The sequence below is a fragment of the Rhinatrema bivittatum genome, chromosome 3, assembly GCF_901001135.1.
Source record: "Rhinatrema bivittatum chromosome 3, aRhiBiv1.1, whole genome shotgun sequence".
NCBI classification, from domain to species: Eukaryota; Metazoa; Chordata; class Amphibia; order Gymnophiona; family Rhinatrematidae; genus Rhinatrema; species Rhinatrema bivittatum.
The window spans coordinates 563,134,682-563,151,185 of record NC_042617.1 but is presented as its reverse complement, the minus strand read 5'-3'; the positions used below and the strand labels follow the sequence as shown (position 1 = coordinate 563,151,185).

The following is a 16,504-nucleotide window of genomic DNA, read 5'->3' as shown; positions in this document are numbered from 1 at the left end:
GGAGCAATGAGGGTCCTGGAGAGTGGGACTGCGAAAGAGAGGGGGCTGCTGCAGGATGGGGAAGGGCTGGCAGCAAGCAACAACTTTACACTGATATAAAGTAGTGCCTGCGGTGGAGGGGAACTCATTGTGAGGACCTAAACAGTGTGTGTCTGCATCAGAGCGAGAGAGACACCCATATGCATGGGTATGGGTGGTTGTCTCTCTCTGACACAAACAAGCACTCACTCACTCTCTCTCTTTGATGTCAGAGAGAGAGTGTGTGCAATTGTGAGAAAGTATTTGGGAGAAAATGTGTGTCTGACATTTGCAACTGGTTCAAGAACTGATTGGTTGGCCAGACCAGGAATCCAGTATATAGATAAGATAGGTATAAATAAGTAGACATGTGTGGCCCAACCAATTTGCATGGATATAACAGCTACAGCTTTGCTTGCTCACCCCTGGTCTAGAGTAGGGATGTGAATCGTTTTCCATATCGTCTTAACGATAGAAATCGTGTGGCAGGGCAAGAAAATCGTCTTAGGCACGATTAGTGCGCACTAACGGGAGTTAGTGCGCACTAACTGGGAGTTAGTGCGCACTAACTGGGAGTTAGTGCGCACTAACTGAAAATGATACAATTTGACACTTTTCAGGTCAGTTAAGGTCAGTTTAGGAATGAATATGTATTCCTATTGGCTGCCCTCTTATTTATTCATGTTACCAAGTTTCCTACTGACAGTATATGGGGGATGGGAAATGGAAACAGTTGGTAGCTTGACAAAACAAGTAATGTGATCAGTCAATGTGACTAGAACTTGTGCCCTAACCCTGATACCAGGGGTATTGTGATCTTCCTGCACACAGTGCCCTATCCCTATTAATACCAGGAGTGTTGTGATCTTCCTGCACACAGTGCCCTATTCCTGATACTGGGGGTGTTGTGATCTTCCTGCACACAGTGCCCTATTCCTGATACCGGGGGTGTTGTGATCTTCTTGCACACATCCCGATATCAGGGATAGGGCACTGCATGCAGGAAGATCACAACACTCCTGGTATTAATAGGGATAGGGCACTGCATGCAGGAAGATCACAACACCCCTGGTATCAGGGATAGGGCACTGTGTGCAGGAAGATCACAATACCCCGGAGGAGTGAGGGTCAGGCAGCTCCCCCCTGTCTGTGAAGCCAGCCTCTCACTAGTAATGCAGGGAGGGAGCTGTCTCAGACTTCACCATCCTCCCCCACCCCTTACCCACACACCATTCACTAGCTGGGACATGGGGGAAGTCAGGAGTGAGGGTCAGGCAGCTCCCCCCTGTCTGTGAAGCCAGCCTCTCACTAGTAATGCAGGGAGGGAGCTGTCTCAGACTTCACCATCCACCCCCCCCCCCCTCACCCACACACCATTCACTAGCTGGGACATGGGGGAAGTCAGGAGTGAGGGACAGGCAGCTCCCCCCTGTCTGTGAAGCCAGCCTCTCACTAGTAATGCAGGGAGGGAGCTGTCTCAGACTTCACCATCCTCCCCCCCCCCTCACCCACACACCATTCACTAGCTGGGACATGGGGGAAGTCAGGAGTGAGGGTCAGGCAGCTCCCGCCTGTCTGTGAAGCCAGCCTCTCACTAGTAATGCAGGGAGGGAGCTGTCTCAGACTTCACCATCCTCCCCCCCCCCTCACCCACACACCATTCACTAGCTGGGACATGGGGGAAGTCAGGAGTGAGGGTCAGGCAGCTCCCCCCTGTCTGCGAAGCCAGCCTCTCACTAGTAATGCAGGGAGGGAGCTGTCTCAGACTTCACCATCCTCCCCCCCCCCTCACCCACACACCATTCACTAGCTGGGACATGGGGGAAGTCAGGAGTGAGGGTCAGGCAGCTCCCCCCTGTCTGTGAAGCCAGCCTCTCACTAGTAATGCAGGGAGGGAGCTGTCTCAGACTTCACCCTCCGCCCCCCCCCCCCTCACCCACACACCATTCACTAGCTGGGACTTGGGGGAAGTCAGGAGTGAGGGTCAGGCAGCTCCCCCCTGTCTGTGAAGCCAGCCTCTCACTAGTAATGCAGGGAGGGAGCTGTCTCAGACTGGTATCAGGGTTAGGGCACTGTGTGCAGGAAGATCACAACACTCCTGGTATTAATAGGGATAGGGCACTGTAAGAGATGACTGTAGTAGATTGAATAAAGATCTGATGTTTCTGCTCTCCTCACACCAAACAAAAACAACACACAAGCAGAGAAGCCCTTCTTACAAAGCTGAGCTAGTGAGTTAAGTAGGAGGAAAAGTAAACATACTGGTGCCAGTGTGGCTACTTAAAAAATACACTTACCAACAATCAATTACATATATTTGAACTGTGTACAGTTCCAGCCAGGACCACCTTTCTAAAATGCACAGTGATTGGCAAATTCAACATGCACTAGCATTTCAGGTGCCTGCTAACAAAAATAATAAACAAACAAGTTCTAGTCACGTGAGTGCTGATCATTACATTACTTTTTTTGTCAAGCTTCCAACTGTTTCCATTTCACATCCCCCCAACCATATTGGTAACATCAATAGATAAGAGCACAGCCAGCCAATAGGAATACATACATACATATTCATTCCTAAGTGACCTTTACTGACCTGGGAAGTGTGAACACTTTGTTTCATTTTCTGTTGGTTTTCGTTAGTTTCCATTTCCATTTCCCATCCCCCCAACCATCACCTCAGTGGTAACCTTGGTAACATCAATAGATAAGAGGGTAGCCAGCCAATAGGAACACATATTCATTCCTAACTGACCTTCAGTGACCTGGAAAGTGTTTATTTGTATCATTTTCAGTTAGTGCGCACTAAATCGAGTTAGTGCGCACTAACGGGGAGTTAGTGCACACTAACGGGGAGTTAGTGCACACTAACACGATTTAACGATTTTTAACGATAAATAGTTAGAATTTCTATTGTATCGTGTTCTATAACGATTTAAGACGATATAAACATTATCGGACGATAATTTTAATCGTTGAAAAACGATTCACATCCCTAGTCTAGAGTGTGCTCTACTTCTTAGTTAATTTAGAAGAAATGTGAAATTTATTTTGGAGAGATTTTGGCTCAATTCTACCAGGTTCCAGAGTCAACTTGGTATTCTTTTGATACTTGTGCTGCAATGAAAGTTCATGAGGGAGACAGATACCCTGTAGGCCGGTTTTGAAAAAAAAAAAATCCCCCGGGCTGATATTTTCCTACAATCCGCCCCCGCGTGCAACCATGGGCGCTCAGGTTAGCTCACCCCAATGTAAGTTTAAAGGTAATGAAGATGTAATTCATGGCTACTAATTAGAATAGTACTCTAGCATCACTTATGGAATCGTTAATTTTTTTGTGATTGTCTATCTGAGCATGCTCCAATTTTAGTTGAGCCACTCATAAGAACTCAAATGCCATGCTGAGTCAAATCAATGTCCATCAAGCCCAGCATTCTGTTTCCAACAGTGGCCAATCTGGTTACAAGTATAAGTCACATCCCCAATGGTTTATCTATTTCTTGTATCACACTCCCAGGGATAAGCGCTGGCTTTCCCAAGTCTACCTGGCTAATAACGGTTTATGGACTTTTCCTTCAAGAGCTTGTCCAATCCACTTTTGAACCCTGCTATGTTTTATTTATTTATTTATTGTTTTTATATACCGACATTCATTGGAGTATATCACATTGGTTTACATTATAACTGTGAGAAATAGTAATACTAAGTTGTCATGTTAGTGGCATTGACCAAGTCCTCCAGCAATAAATTCCATAGTTTGTGTGCTGAATTAAAAAAAAAGTTCTACAATTTCTTTTAAATCTGCTGGTGGCTAGTTTTATAGAGTATCCTCTAGTCTTAGTGTTGTTTGAAAGAGTAAATAACCATTCCCTATTTATTCGTTCTACTCCACTTATGATTTTATAAATTTCAAACACATCCCCCTCTGTCGTTTCTTTTCCAAGCTAAAGAGCCCTAATCTTTTTAACCTTTCTCCATAAGGGAAATTTTACATCCCCTTTATCATTTATGATGCCCTTCTCTGTACCTTTTCCATGTCCGCTAGGTTTTCTTTTGAGATGAGGGTGAACAGAATTGCTCACAATACTCAAGGTGCGTTTGTACCATGGATATATACAAAGGGGCACATAAAAGATATGAACGGAAGACGAAGTTGCAGCTTTGCAGATATCTTTAATAGGTACTTCTCAAAGATGTGCAATAAAAGCAGCCATGGCTCTCACTTGATGAGTCTTCACAGAGTCTGTGATTTGCAGACCTGTTAAGGCACTCAACCGCTCAGTTGGACAAGGTTCGTTTGGCAACCGCTATTCCTAGATTGTTGGGATCATATGAAACAAACAGTTAAGAGGCTTTCCAAGATGGCGCCGGCCATCAATTGCTCCTACCATGTGACAGGGGCCGACCAATGGCACCAGTAGCCCCTGTGACCTAGTAAGGGCAAAGGCTATCGGCGCCATTTTGAATACTGGCAGCTCCGGACCCCCCCCTGGACCACCAGGGACTTTTGGCAAGTCTTGGGGGGGGGGGGGTCAGGAGGGTGGTGGGGTTGGGATGGGGAATGGGGACAAAAAAAAAAACATTTGCTTTTTTTTTTTTTTTTTTAATATCCGCTCCATAAGACGCACAGCGGATGTTTAGGTTCGCAGGAAAATGGGTCTGAAGTGATTTAATGACACCATTTGAAGTATCTGTGCCATCTGAAGGCATAATTTTTTTCTAGTGGAAGGTTTTCTGAAGGAGACAAGAATATCGACAATTTCTGTACATAAGTAAAAAGATCCTTCATCACAGAGTGTTCAACATCCAAGCTGTGAGATTGACAGCTGAAAGGTTGGAATGGCACAATGTCCTGTCTCAATAGTGCAGGGTCTATTCCCAGATGTAAGGGAGGACTGCTGGAAAGTTGTACGAGATATGCATAACAGATCTGTCTGAGCTACACCAGGGCTATGAGGATTAGACAAGCACTGACCTGAAGAACTTTCTGAACTGTTCTGATGAAACATGGTAACACTAGAAAAACATACATGAGGCTTTGCACCCAGTCAAATAGGAAAACACCTTGAGCCAGAGATTCCTTGATAGAATTAAATTGATTTAGTATTGTGTTCTGCTATGATGTGAACGGGTACATAGACAGTAGACCCCAAAAGCTGAAGAGTTTGTCAGCCATTGACAGCTGTAGAGACCACTCATGTGGTTGAAACACTGCTAAGTTGATCTGCCCAGCATTAAGTTAAAAACATGGTCCAAGTTTGGGCTTGCCCTGTAGCATTACTTTCAGTTGTTGGCGCTCACACTGTTGAGCACAAGTCAGACGTTGTGGATGTTGCAGTAGAGGCAGCATCTAATATCATTGGAATTGTCTGAAGGGGTATCTTAAAAAATGTGGTCTTTTAGAAGCATAGTAGGTAGAGCCTTGCAGCAGATGATTGTTCAGTCCAAAGGAGAGGGACTGTACGACTATGAGCAGTTTCTTAATTAACACTATTGTTTCTCTTAGTTTTTCTCAAAAAAGGTTATCACCCAGGCAGGAGATTATCGTGAAGGCTGCTAGCTCTCAACCAACTATACAGTGAGCTCAGACAGAAGCCAACGAGAAACTTGCAATAGTACTGAATACCTCATAAATGGATTGAATCAGATGGTACACACACATTTCAGCATCCAACAGTAATTGAACGTATATGTTTTCAGTTTCACCAGTTGGACAAAAAAAGTTTCAGTTTCCATACACATTCATATAAGTATTGAACCATGAGCAGAAATTCAAGTACTGAGCAGAGTGCTTTGAAAATCTTTTTGACAAAAAAATTGTCCAACAGCCTATGATTTTTCCCTGGTGGAGTACTGGAGTATATTCTTCTTGTCTCTGCTCTTTTAAAAGCAGATTCTACAACAACTGTTTGATAGGGTAATTGCATTATGCCAAAACCCTAAAGATTTTTGCACTCAAAAATCTTGCTGTTGGTGCACAGGAAATGAAATTTTCACACATTCACACTTGTAATTCTTGTAGGATATAATGGACTGGAAAAGCCACTGCTTCTGCTGGTTTTTCTGAATCTGGAGGCGGCCCATGACATTGGGGCAAAGATCTTTGTCCTTGTGCACATTTACACAGAGGGTTTTCTCCAACTAATGCACAAACCTGGAGTAAGAAAGATCTTCTGGAGGAGACAAGTGTTCTGGAAACTCTAGAAGGGGGGGGTCAGATGGAATCCTCATCAACCCCTCTTCAGAGTTTAGAGGTGAGGGAACATCAATCCAGGACTCTAATGATAAAGATAGTGACTGAGGAGAGGTCCCTCAGCAGCTTCAGGAGGGGTGTGTACTTGGTGTACATCCTCTGACTGACTAGACTGGTGCAAGTGAATGCTGTGGGCTAGAACCACCTACAGGAGTTCTGATAAGAGTATATGTATAAACTGAGGATACTGGAACATCTCCTCATGGCAGTAAAGTTGATATTTTGGAAAGAAGAGGTTGGAAGAGCAAGTTCTCTTACCATAAATGTTTTTTGTAGATAGCAGGATTAATTAGACATGATCTGTAGTTGACATCATCAAGTAGCACTGGATAGAAACATCTCCAAGCTAGTAGAGTTTGAGCATGTGCAGGAGTTCCCATGCAGTCGTTGCTTCTAGAATCTCCTCAGCCTGTATCCAAGCTGATAGAGTAGGATAGTCTGTTGTCCAGGGATAAGGGCAGGCATCTCATGTCTAATTCATCCTGCTATCTATAGAAAACACTGTTTACGTAAGCAAACTTTCTCTTTTCCATTGATAAGCAGGACTAAATTAGACATGATCTGTGGGGAGTCCCACATATCTGAGGGGAGCACTGGAGCGAAATGATTATGTCAAGCAATCCGTACAGCACACTATCTACCAAGGCTAGAGAGCTCAGACAGTAATGTGAGATGAAGGTATACACCAACAACCAGGTAGCAAGCAGCCCTACAAATGTCCTTGATTGGAACTTTTCTGAGGTGTGCAATGGAAAAGGCAGCTGCTCGAACCTGGTGAGCCTAGACTGGGTTAGCAAGGTCCAATCCAGTAGCTAGATAGAAATACTGAATACAGTTCGTAATGCAGTTGGGGAAAAAAAAAAAAAAAAAAAGAGTTCTCTGTTACTCTCACCATCAGCTTGTTGGGATTGTATGAGATGAAGAGCTGGGACGCTTCTCTGTGAGTCTGAGTACATTTATAATACACCAATGCTCTTTTACAGTCTAACATGTGACGTGTCTTTTCTCTCTCATGTGCATGAGGTTATGGCTAAAACGTAGGGAGTATGATGCTCTGATTTAAATGGAATGCAGGCACCACTTTCGGCAGAAATTTCTGGCAAGTTCTTAGTAGTACTTTATCATGAAAAAATTACAAGTAAGGGGAATAGTGAACTAGGGCTTGCAGTTAACTCACCCTTCGAGTGGGGGTAATGACTACCAAGAACATAACTAGGTATTTCAGAGGAGCATAATCTAGTGGTACAAAGGGAGGTTGGATAAGAGTTGTTAGAACTATGTTAATGTCCCACTATGTTAATGCTTCTTCACAGGAGGATGCACATGAAGCAAACCCTTCAAGAAACTGGGTATGAGAGGATGTGACAGGCCTGAGTATATACGGTCCCTTGAGGAGATAGAGGAACTCTGAGGACATCCATGTCCGAATTACCTTCCAATTCCTCAGGAGTAAATACCATCTGTGGGTCTGGATGCCATTGCGAATGACTACCCCCTTTGGGTTGCTCCTTGTTTCTGTGTTTTGTATGCTTCGATGGTGTTGAAGGACAGTTACATAATGTGTTGTCGACCTTCTGTTTATCTCTGGATGCATGTGTGGAAGCTACTTGCATCGGTGTTGGGTCCTGCATCAGACAACGCCATCACGTGTGATTCGCGTGTCAGTGTTCTTCAGATTCTATATGTCTTGAAGCGTCATGCGTTGGTCGACTTTCTGAGCTGTGAATCGGTTTGCACCGTCCCTGTTCTGGGACTCTGGTTCCACCATTGTGTGTCTTTGCAATTAGGGTATTTTGGGGGCTTAACTCACAACCCCTTACTGCTCGTTTCTTTACGTTTTGGTTGGGGCTCCAGCGATGATGATCTCTTACCTGGCACTGACATTTTGGGCTTTTGAGCCACTAAGGATTGCGTGGAATGGTGGGTCGGTGCATAACAACCTGACGGGTCGCTCCTCAGTTTTTCCATATTTTTAGCCCTTTGCCTCCGGCTCGTGAGGACATCCTACCGCAGTCACGCAAGTCATGGCCCAGTCCAAGGCAAAGGTAGTAATAATTATGTCCACCTGAGACAGATGGAATTTTGCCACATTGGCAGAACTTAAACCCTGGGCCTTCGGTGCCATGTTGGCACATAAGTGATTTTTTGGGTACACAAAGTGTGTAAAAGAAGCAAAAAATAGAAGAAACAGATGTGAGAGAGACTAGCCTCAACCCTGAGCTGCGCAGGAGAAACAAAAACTGAGGAGAGATAGGTAATCACGTGGGAAGAGCCGTGCAGATCCCAGCTCTGTATACTTAGAGAGTTCCGCATCGGGCCACCAGGGGGACATCCTGAGAAAGCATGGCTAATTCAGCCTGCTTATCTATGGGAAAAATATTAAAATGTTTAACAAGCAGCAGAATTAAACAAACCATTATACACCACTTTGGTCATTTTGGTCAGAAGGTTTATAAAAAGGGTTTACCATACATTTATGTATTTCTCTCCCTTATTTTACCAACTTATGTATTACTTTGGCAAAATATGTACAAATTGTCATGCTAATAAAAAGTTTCCTAAACCTGATCGTGCAAGAAACAAAAAGGTAACTACATATTTTTTATTGACCCTCTTTAAAAGAGGAGAAGCTTTGCTAAAGCTAAATGTACCTAGAATCAACTGCACTTTTATTCCAGTACTACTGAGGTAAGCCGGCTCTTATTTGTTTGATTTTGCCTGTAAATAATAAAAAAAAGGCTATAGAAGAACAGCTGAGTAGTCTATTCTGGACTCTAGCATGCCAGACCATTCACAGATCCTTAGTTCTACATAGTCAAGTGGTCTAAACACAGAAACCATAATACTATGCTTGTGACCAAATCAGTTTTACTATGGCTACTATTCAGAAAGATTACTATCAAACAGTATAAACGTTAATTTAAATCTAATAGCAACATACTATTGCTCTGTTAGAATTGATTGTGACCCAGCATTAATTATGCACAGCCTTTGCTTTCAGCCCATATAATCAAGTCCTATACTGCTTCCTTCAGGGGGAACACTTGTACTAAATGGAGAAGACAACTTTTAAATCTTTTTACATGGGCAAAAATGTTTACCTACATGAAACCTTATGAAAGTTGTCCCCATGCATTCTGATCAGTACAGGTAAAACAGGGGCAGTGCAACTGGAAAGTCCATGGATAATGAGCTTGCAGGTTGACCTGTAAGCTCTACTGAATTCTGAAAAACTGCCACCTGTAAGCTAGTAGTTCCTCCCTGGAACATTAGCTGGGCTGTTTTGATTGTGGGAATGCAACATGGCAGGGGGGGTCAACTCCAGTCTTCCACAAACAGGCCAGATTTTCAGGATGTACACAATGAATATGCATGAAATAGATTTGCATGCACTCCCTCCATTGTATGCAAAATCTGTCTTATGCTTATTCATGCTGTGCAGCATGGCACTGGACCTGGGATTCTTGGATGCAGTGGGGTCCATGATTCCGAGACCAGAGTCCAGGACCCTCACACCTGGGAACCCCAGATCTGGGACCATGCTGCCAAAGCATCATAGACCACTCATATTTCTAGGCCTAGTGTTAAAAACTTTATTCATGCTTTGACCCAGAAGTTATATTCCCAGCATTAAGAAAATACGAATTAAGCCAACAAAGTTTTAACGTGCCTCTCTGTGTTGGGAGTAATAGCTGTCTTCATTAACATGGGATTTACATGGAGTGCTAATTTGTGCACACATTTTGTACCCTAAATTCCTTTTTAAATTGCCAGTAAAATTGCATGCAGAAAAAGTAAGCATGTGCACTCAGCATAGCACACCATCAGGCCGATGCAATACAGTGCACTTAGCCTAGAGCACAGCTCAACACTAGGCTAAGTGCACTGTATTACATCGGCCTGGATATGCTAGAATAACTACCGATGTAACAATGGGATTAGGGCATCCAAAATGTGCGTCCAAAGAAGTGCATAGCTAATAGCTCTCATCACATGTAAATGCCACGTAGATGAGGCTATTAGCTATTACTCCCAATGCAGTAAATCTCCGCTCGGCTAACACAACCTTTTTAACATGAAAGATTTAACACCAGCCCTGGAGCTGGTGTTAAGTCGTACCGTGAGTCAAAGGTGCATGATTTTTAGTTTTATGGAGGGGTTTTCTCCAGCCAGCCTTGTTGTGTTGGCCAATTGTCAGGCTCAATTTAAACGCTCCTGCGTATTCTCAATACCATGCAGCAATGTTCACCCATGTTTTTTTGGTTTTGCGATGATGTGACTGCCACTTTGAGAAGCAAAACGAGAGAAGAATGGACTGGAAGAGGAGGCCGTGAAAGGAGAGCTCTAGATCTGCATTGCCACAGCTTCCCTGGGCACTGCGCTAGGAACGCACAATTTCCCTAGTGCGTCCTTTTCAGCACGGCAGCTCATCTACATATTTGCATCGGGTGCCCAGGGGCTGTGGCTGTGCGAGTGTTAGGAAAACTGGTGCTCAATATGAGCGCCCATTTTACTGCGCACTTTTGTTGCTTTGGCCTGCTCTTCGTTACACTTTTAATAACAGAAACATAAGCTATAAGCAGCAAATATTGCTAGGCTAATTATAACTACTACAAAGTTGTATTACTTAAATACAAGACGTTCAGAGGGGTGGAGTCAAGATGGCGCCTTGAGTAGACACGTTGCTCAGACCTGTATCGGCGTTTTTACCTTGGGAAAGATTTCTAAGAAAATTATGCCTCCAAAGCGTAGGGGGAAAACCAGGAATTATCCCTCGATACCTGCACTTCCCTCCGGACAGAGGGCTATCTTGCAATGCGTCGGGAAACCGGCATTATCGGAGCTAGGAGGTCCAGCTGTCGGGTCACAGGAAGGGGAATGTGACCCGACCTCGGAAGCAGTTTCCCTTAGCCCCTTGGACGATAGACTGCCTCCGGCAGCGCGCGGAACCTCAACACCACGATTGGGACCGAGCCCCGAAGTGGGTGAGCGGGCTTACCAATCTGAGGGAGTTGTGGAGATGGAAGATCCGGCGCAATCCTCCACGAACAATGGAGAAAGCTACCGCAGAGTTATGGATCAGGATAGAGGAGGAGACCAGACCAATGGAGAAGGTGAGCGGTCTGTGATATGCCCTCTTCCTCCCGAAGTAGCCTTGGCCATGCAGAGGCCGGAGGTAGTGACGTTAGATTCACTATGGAATCTATCGCTTGCCATGGTAAAGGCTTTTGAGATATGCTCAGGGAAAATAAATACCATTTCACTACAAATAGAAACACTGAACAAGAATTTTCAAGGACATAAATCAGAAATTGTTGAAAAAATTCAAAATATAAAGACTAAGATTAATCAAACCAAACAAGTGCAGGCAACGATTATACAAGATTATAATGCTATGAACAGGAAAATCGAAAATATAGAGAATAAACTGAAACATTTGAATTTGAGACTACTCAATTTTCCCAGGGTGGTTGGAGAAATTCCCAGGCTGACAATTAAAAAATATTTCTCTGAAGTATTGGAAATTCTCTCTGAGCAGACTCCACCCCTGGAAAAAGTATTTTTTCTACCTATTCGGGGTAGCCAGCAAACACAAGTGGCTCCTAATGTGTTAGAAAATCTAACAGCTTTTCTTGAAACATCTACATGTGAAGTTGCAGAAAGATCTACTTTATTAATTTCCTGCTTTAATGAAAATGATTTGGGAACAATCATGCATGCCTACTTTAAGAAAATTAAAGCTGTGTTTCTGGGATCAAACGTAAGAATATTTCCGGACTTAACTAAATCAACGCAAGTTAAAAGGAAAAACTCTTCTTGCAGTGGGAGCTTCATTCTATCTAAGGTTCCCCTGCAAACGTGTTGTAAAGTTTGAAAGTAACAGCTACATCTTTTTCCAATCTGAGCAACTCAGAAGCTTTGAGGCAAAGAAAATATCACTGCAATTAGGTAGCGGTTAATACCGTCCATATAAGAAAACAACCGGTCTCAACAAGTCACCTATTTTTCTAAAAGTTATCTATTACTTTTTTTTCCCCCTTTTAATTTGCATGTACTCTACCCACATTATTTAGGGGTCTAAAGGGTTAAGATCAATAATTTAAGTTGAACAAATTACTTTATCTCTAATTGTATTAATGTGGATTTTTTTTTTGTCTTAACCATATTTCATGGCAAAGTGGATGCTTTGTATGTTATGTTTTGTCCATGTTATGTTTATGTTATGTTTATGTCCTTTGTATGTTATGTATGTCTATGTTTTTACTCTCCCTGTTTTAATGTAACTTCTCATTTCCACTTATACGTTAATTGGTTTTTTTCCCCTTGTTCTAATGTAAACCGGTATGATAAGACCTGGTCTTGAGTGTCGGTATAGTAAAAAGAAGTTAAAAAAAAAAATGTTTAAAATTAATAAAGATCAAATATTTAAAAAAAAGAAGTTTTACCAGAGCTGAAAGGAGTCTACTTCCCAGGACGCATACATTTACATAGTCCACCAGAATGTGTGGAGTACAATAAAAACACCTGTTATGCCCTGAAAATTTGGTATGTACAGCAAGATACATACCTGTATGTACAGCAAGATACTGTACATACAGGCCCTCTAATAACAAATGTTATTAGAGGGCCAAACATACACACACCATGATCTAATAAGCCTGCTTTTCCTTCAGAAAGTAGGCTAAAAAAAGAAATCAATACAAGCAATGCCAACACTCTCAACAAAGACTGAACAAATAATGATCAGTATCATGACAACACCTATATCAAGTTTAACTTCTCACCACACCAAGTTCTTAAACATTATAAGATTTTCAAATCACAGGTTTAGCTGTTTTGAAGAAAAAATGGATACCAGGTCACCCACCCATTGCTTCCCTACAAATAAATTGTGTAATTTAACACTTATTGACTCTCTCATCAGCTGTCCTAAACAGAGTACAAAGCCAATCAAGTGAAATTAAAAATACATTTTTCAAGTACTCCTCATGTAGACCCCAGGTTATTTACTCTTTCAGATAATAGAAGGACTAGGGGGCACTCCATGAAGTTAGTATGTGGCACATTTAAAACTAATCGGAGAAAGTTCTTTTTCAATCAACGCACAATTAAACTCTGGAAGTTGTTGCCAGGGGATGTGGTTAGTGCAGTTAGTATAGCTGTGTTTAAAAAAGGATTGGATACGTTCTTGGAGGAGAAGTCCATTACCTGCTATTAATAAAGTTGACTTAGAAAATAGCCACTGCTGTTACTAGCAATAGGGATAGACAGTTTTTGAGTATTTGTTATGTTCTTACTTCAAATTCACATGCTCTCATTCATAAAGTATGGACAAACAGGCTAAATCATAATAATTAGGATACAGAAATGGATCCAGAATTACTCCAAATATCTTGCTCTATTTTAGCCTCAAAAGGAGAAAGCTGTTCTTTAACCTTCTCCTAGTGCAAAAGCTTTATATTGCCAAATATATTGAATAGCAACAGAATTCCAAGACGTAGGATCACTTAGCAATGGGAAAATGAAAGATGAGCTAGTGAAAAAGGTAAGGGTCTGCGGTACTGCAGTAAGTAAAGGAAAAACGAGCAACCTGCAAGAACTTGAGGGCTTTAGCTATCATCAGCATCTAGCTCTACAGAAGTGGACCTCGTGCTTTAGGGTAAAATCTCACGTTATGCAGCTGTCAATTTCTACAAACATCTGTCTACAGTATGCATATCCTTGAAACCTGCTGCGCTCCTGTGATTTTAATGCGAAAATTATAATACTACCCAGAGTAACTATGCCAGGAAAGAAAGATGACTAGCCTTAAAATAAGGGCGAGGCTTTGACAGACATCGTACGTCTCCATAATAACAATGCAAAGATTCTACATTTACGGCAGAGCCCTCCCACCCGGCGGAAGCTGTACCTAGGAACTTCAGTCTGGGAAAGAAGGTGGATTTTTTTTTTTTTTTATTTAATGTGTACAACCACAATAGACTAGGTGATGGAAATAAGTGACAAGCACCATTTATATGTGTGCAGAATTGTTATATTTTGCCATCTTGAATTTTCGGAATATGGACTACAACGGAACTGTTTTCTTGTTGCTGCTAAAACAAACAAAGTTGAACCCACACGCGCGATGCCGTCAGATCCTTGCTCACCTCCCACTGCAAGTCCGACCCCCCCCCCCCCCCCCCACCGGACCACCCTGAGGGTGGCAACACCTCCTCTCCCGGACTCCCATCCAACGCCACCCTCTCACTTCCAAGAAAAAAAAACAAACCCCCTAGATACAAGAGGACTGTACCACATGCGGAACAAAACCAAAACAATAATCGGCACTACCAGCTACAACACCATCAACAAGTTCATACCCTCCTTCCCCCCCAATTTGCTAACTACAGTTTGTGTGCGTCCTGGCCGCTGTAGCCTAGGAAAGAGCGCCGGGCGCGCGCACCTGTTACGGGGTTGGGGGGGGGGGGGGGAGAAAGCGTGAATGGGCGCGCGCGCGCCTCGGTCTCAGGTGACCCTTGGACACCCCTCATTTAGTTCCTCGCGTCGGTCGCGATCAGTTGCCACTGAGCGGCTCGCGCTTCCTACAGTTGGTTTCCCGGTCACCTGCCCCCAACTCCTCCCCCTCTGGGAGCCAGCAGCGGCCCCCTTCTAACCCCCCCCCTCCCCTCCTGAAATCTTACGCGGTCAAATCAAAGCGACCCACCCTCCCCTTTACAGCATTCAGTTAACAAGCGTATGAAAAAGTTTTCCCGTTCTGTGGCTCACCTTCAGCCGGGAAAGCGCTGCTCTCGCCCTGCTCCGCCATATCTTCTCGATGACGTCACCAAAAAAAAAAACAAAAACCCCCACACACTCGCCACTACAGCTACCGCTGTTCTTTCCTGTTCCCCGCTGCTCCTCCCTCCAGCCTGGCAGCGACGCGCCACAGCCGGACAGGTGAGTCCCGTGCGGCAGCGAGGATGGAACGCGACCAGCGCCCGCCGCGCATAAGCATGCGCAAGCGCGGTCCCGCAAACCTCCGGGAGAGCCACTCCAGGACGGCGGTAATTTAGGGCGCCAGCTACCGGGCAGGTAACAACTTGCAGCAAATCACACCACCGTGAGCCGTGTCTGAAAGGCTGTGTTGCACCCCTTTCAGTCAGACAGCTGACCTTCGCTGCTCGGTTTTCATTTTTGTCCGTCCCCCCCCCCCCCCCCCCCCCCCCCCGGAACTTAGCAGTGCTTATTATTATAATGAACAAAAACAGGAGAAAAAAAATGACTTTTTTTCTACCGAGTTCATTATAATAAATGCTAATGCCTATAAAAATAAAATAAAGCTTGACAATGAAGGGCCCTAGTTATATTTAAACGTTTGGAAGGCGAGGAGTTCACGGTTTTTAGTGTCATTTGAAAGTCAAAAGAGCAAGTCAATATTTTTGACTGGTCCAGTGAATTTTCTGTGGTGGGAAGAAGCTGGAATAGATTACACCTGGTGACACCTGTTGCTAGTCACCTCCATTAGTATCTCTTTTTTTACCTCGTAAGTGCCGGCACAGCATGTTGAAAAACATAGTAGTTTGTGCTACACGTTCTAACCTATGAGCCAGGTGTACTGTTTTTTTCCCCATAGACACAACAGAGGAAAGACCCTTTAGTGGTTTTTGCAGTACCATAATTTTATGCCCAGATTAACTCTTTTTGCTTCTCATTGAAATCATTTTAAGGGGGAGGCTGGGAAAGCACACCTCTGAGCAAAAGTACAGGTCGGTGAAGGTTGTATAGGAATTGCAGAAAGACACAGTGTAGGTGTTTCAGAAGTTCCACAAATAATCCATTTTTCTTTGTCTCTACAAGAATAAGTAAGGTAACTAAGCTGACAAAGTAAATGCTGAGGACATAGAGGGGAAGTCTTATTAATAACAGATGCATTCCACAAGGAAAGCACTCTTCCGCAGGATAGACCAGCGAGCCTCTCACAAATTGATAAACATATTAATTCAGTAAAACCTTGCCTGTTCCTCAAGAGCATGTTCCATGAAGTTAGCAAGTAGCACATTTAAGACTAATCACAGAAAATTCTTTTTCACTCAACGCACAATAAAGCTCTGGAATTTGTTGCCAGAGGATGTGGTTAGTGCAGTTAGTGTAGCTGGGTTCAAAAAAGGTTTGGATAAGTTCTTGGAGGAGTAGTCCATTAACTGCTATTAATCAAATTTACTTAGGGAATAGCCACTGCTATTAATTGCA

General features: G+C 43.5%; 1 protein-coding gene across 1 annotated transcript in view; it reads right to left on the bottom strand.

Annotated features, from left to right (window-relative positions):
- The window catches only part of MAP7 (microtubule associated protein 7), a 297,916-nt gene extending 282,622 nt beyond the window's left edge, over positions 1–15,294 (bottom strand). Inside the window, exon 1 of the mRNA XM_029596499.1 lies at positions 15,041–15,294. Within this exon, the coding sequence (XP_029452359.1) occupies positions 15,041–15,080 (40 nt within the window). The 5' untranslated portion in view covers positions 15,081–15,294. The remainder of the gene's footprint in view (positions 1–15,040) is intronic.
- Positions 15,295–16,504: the final 1,210 nt, after the last annotated feature.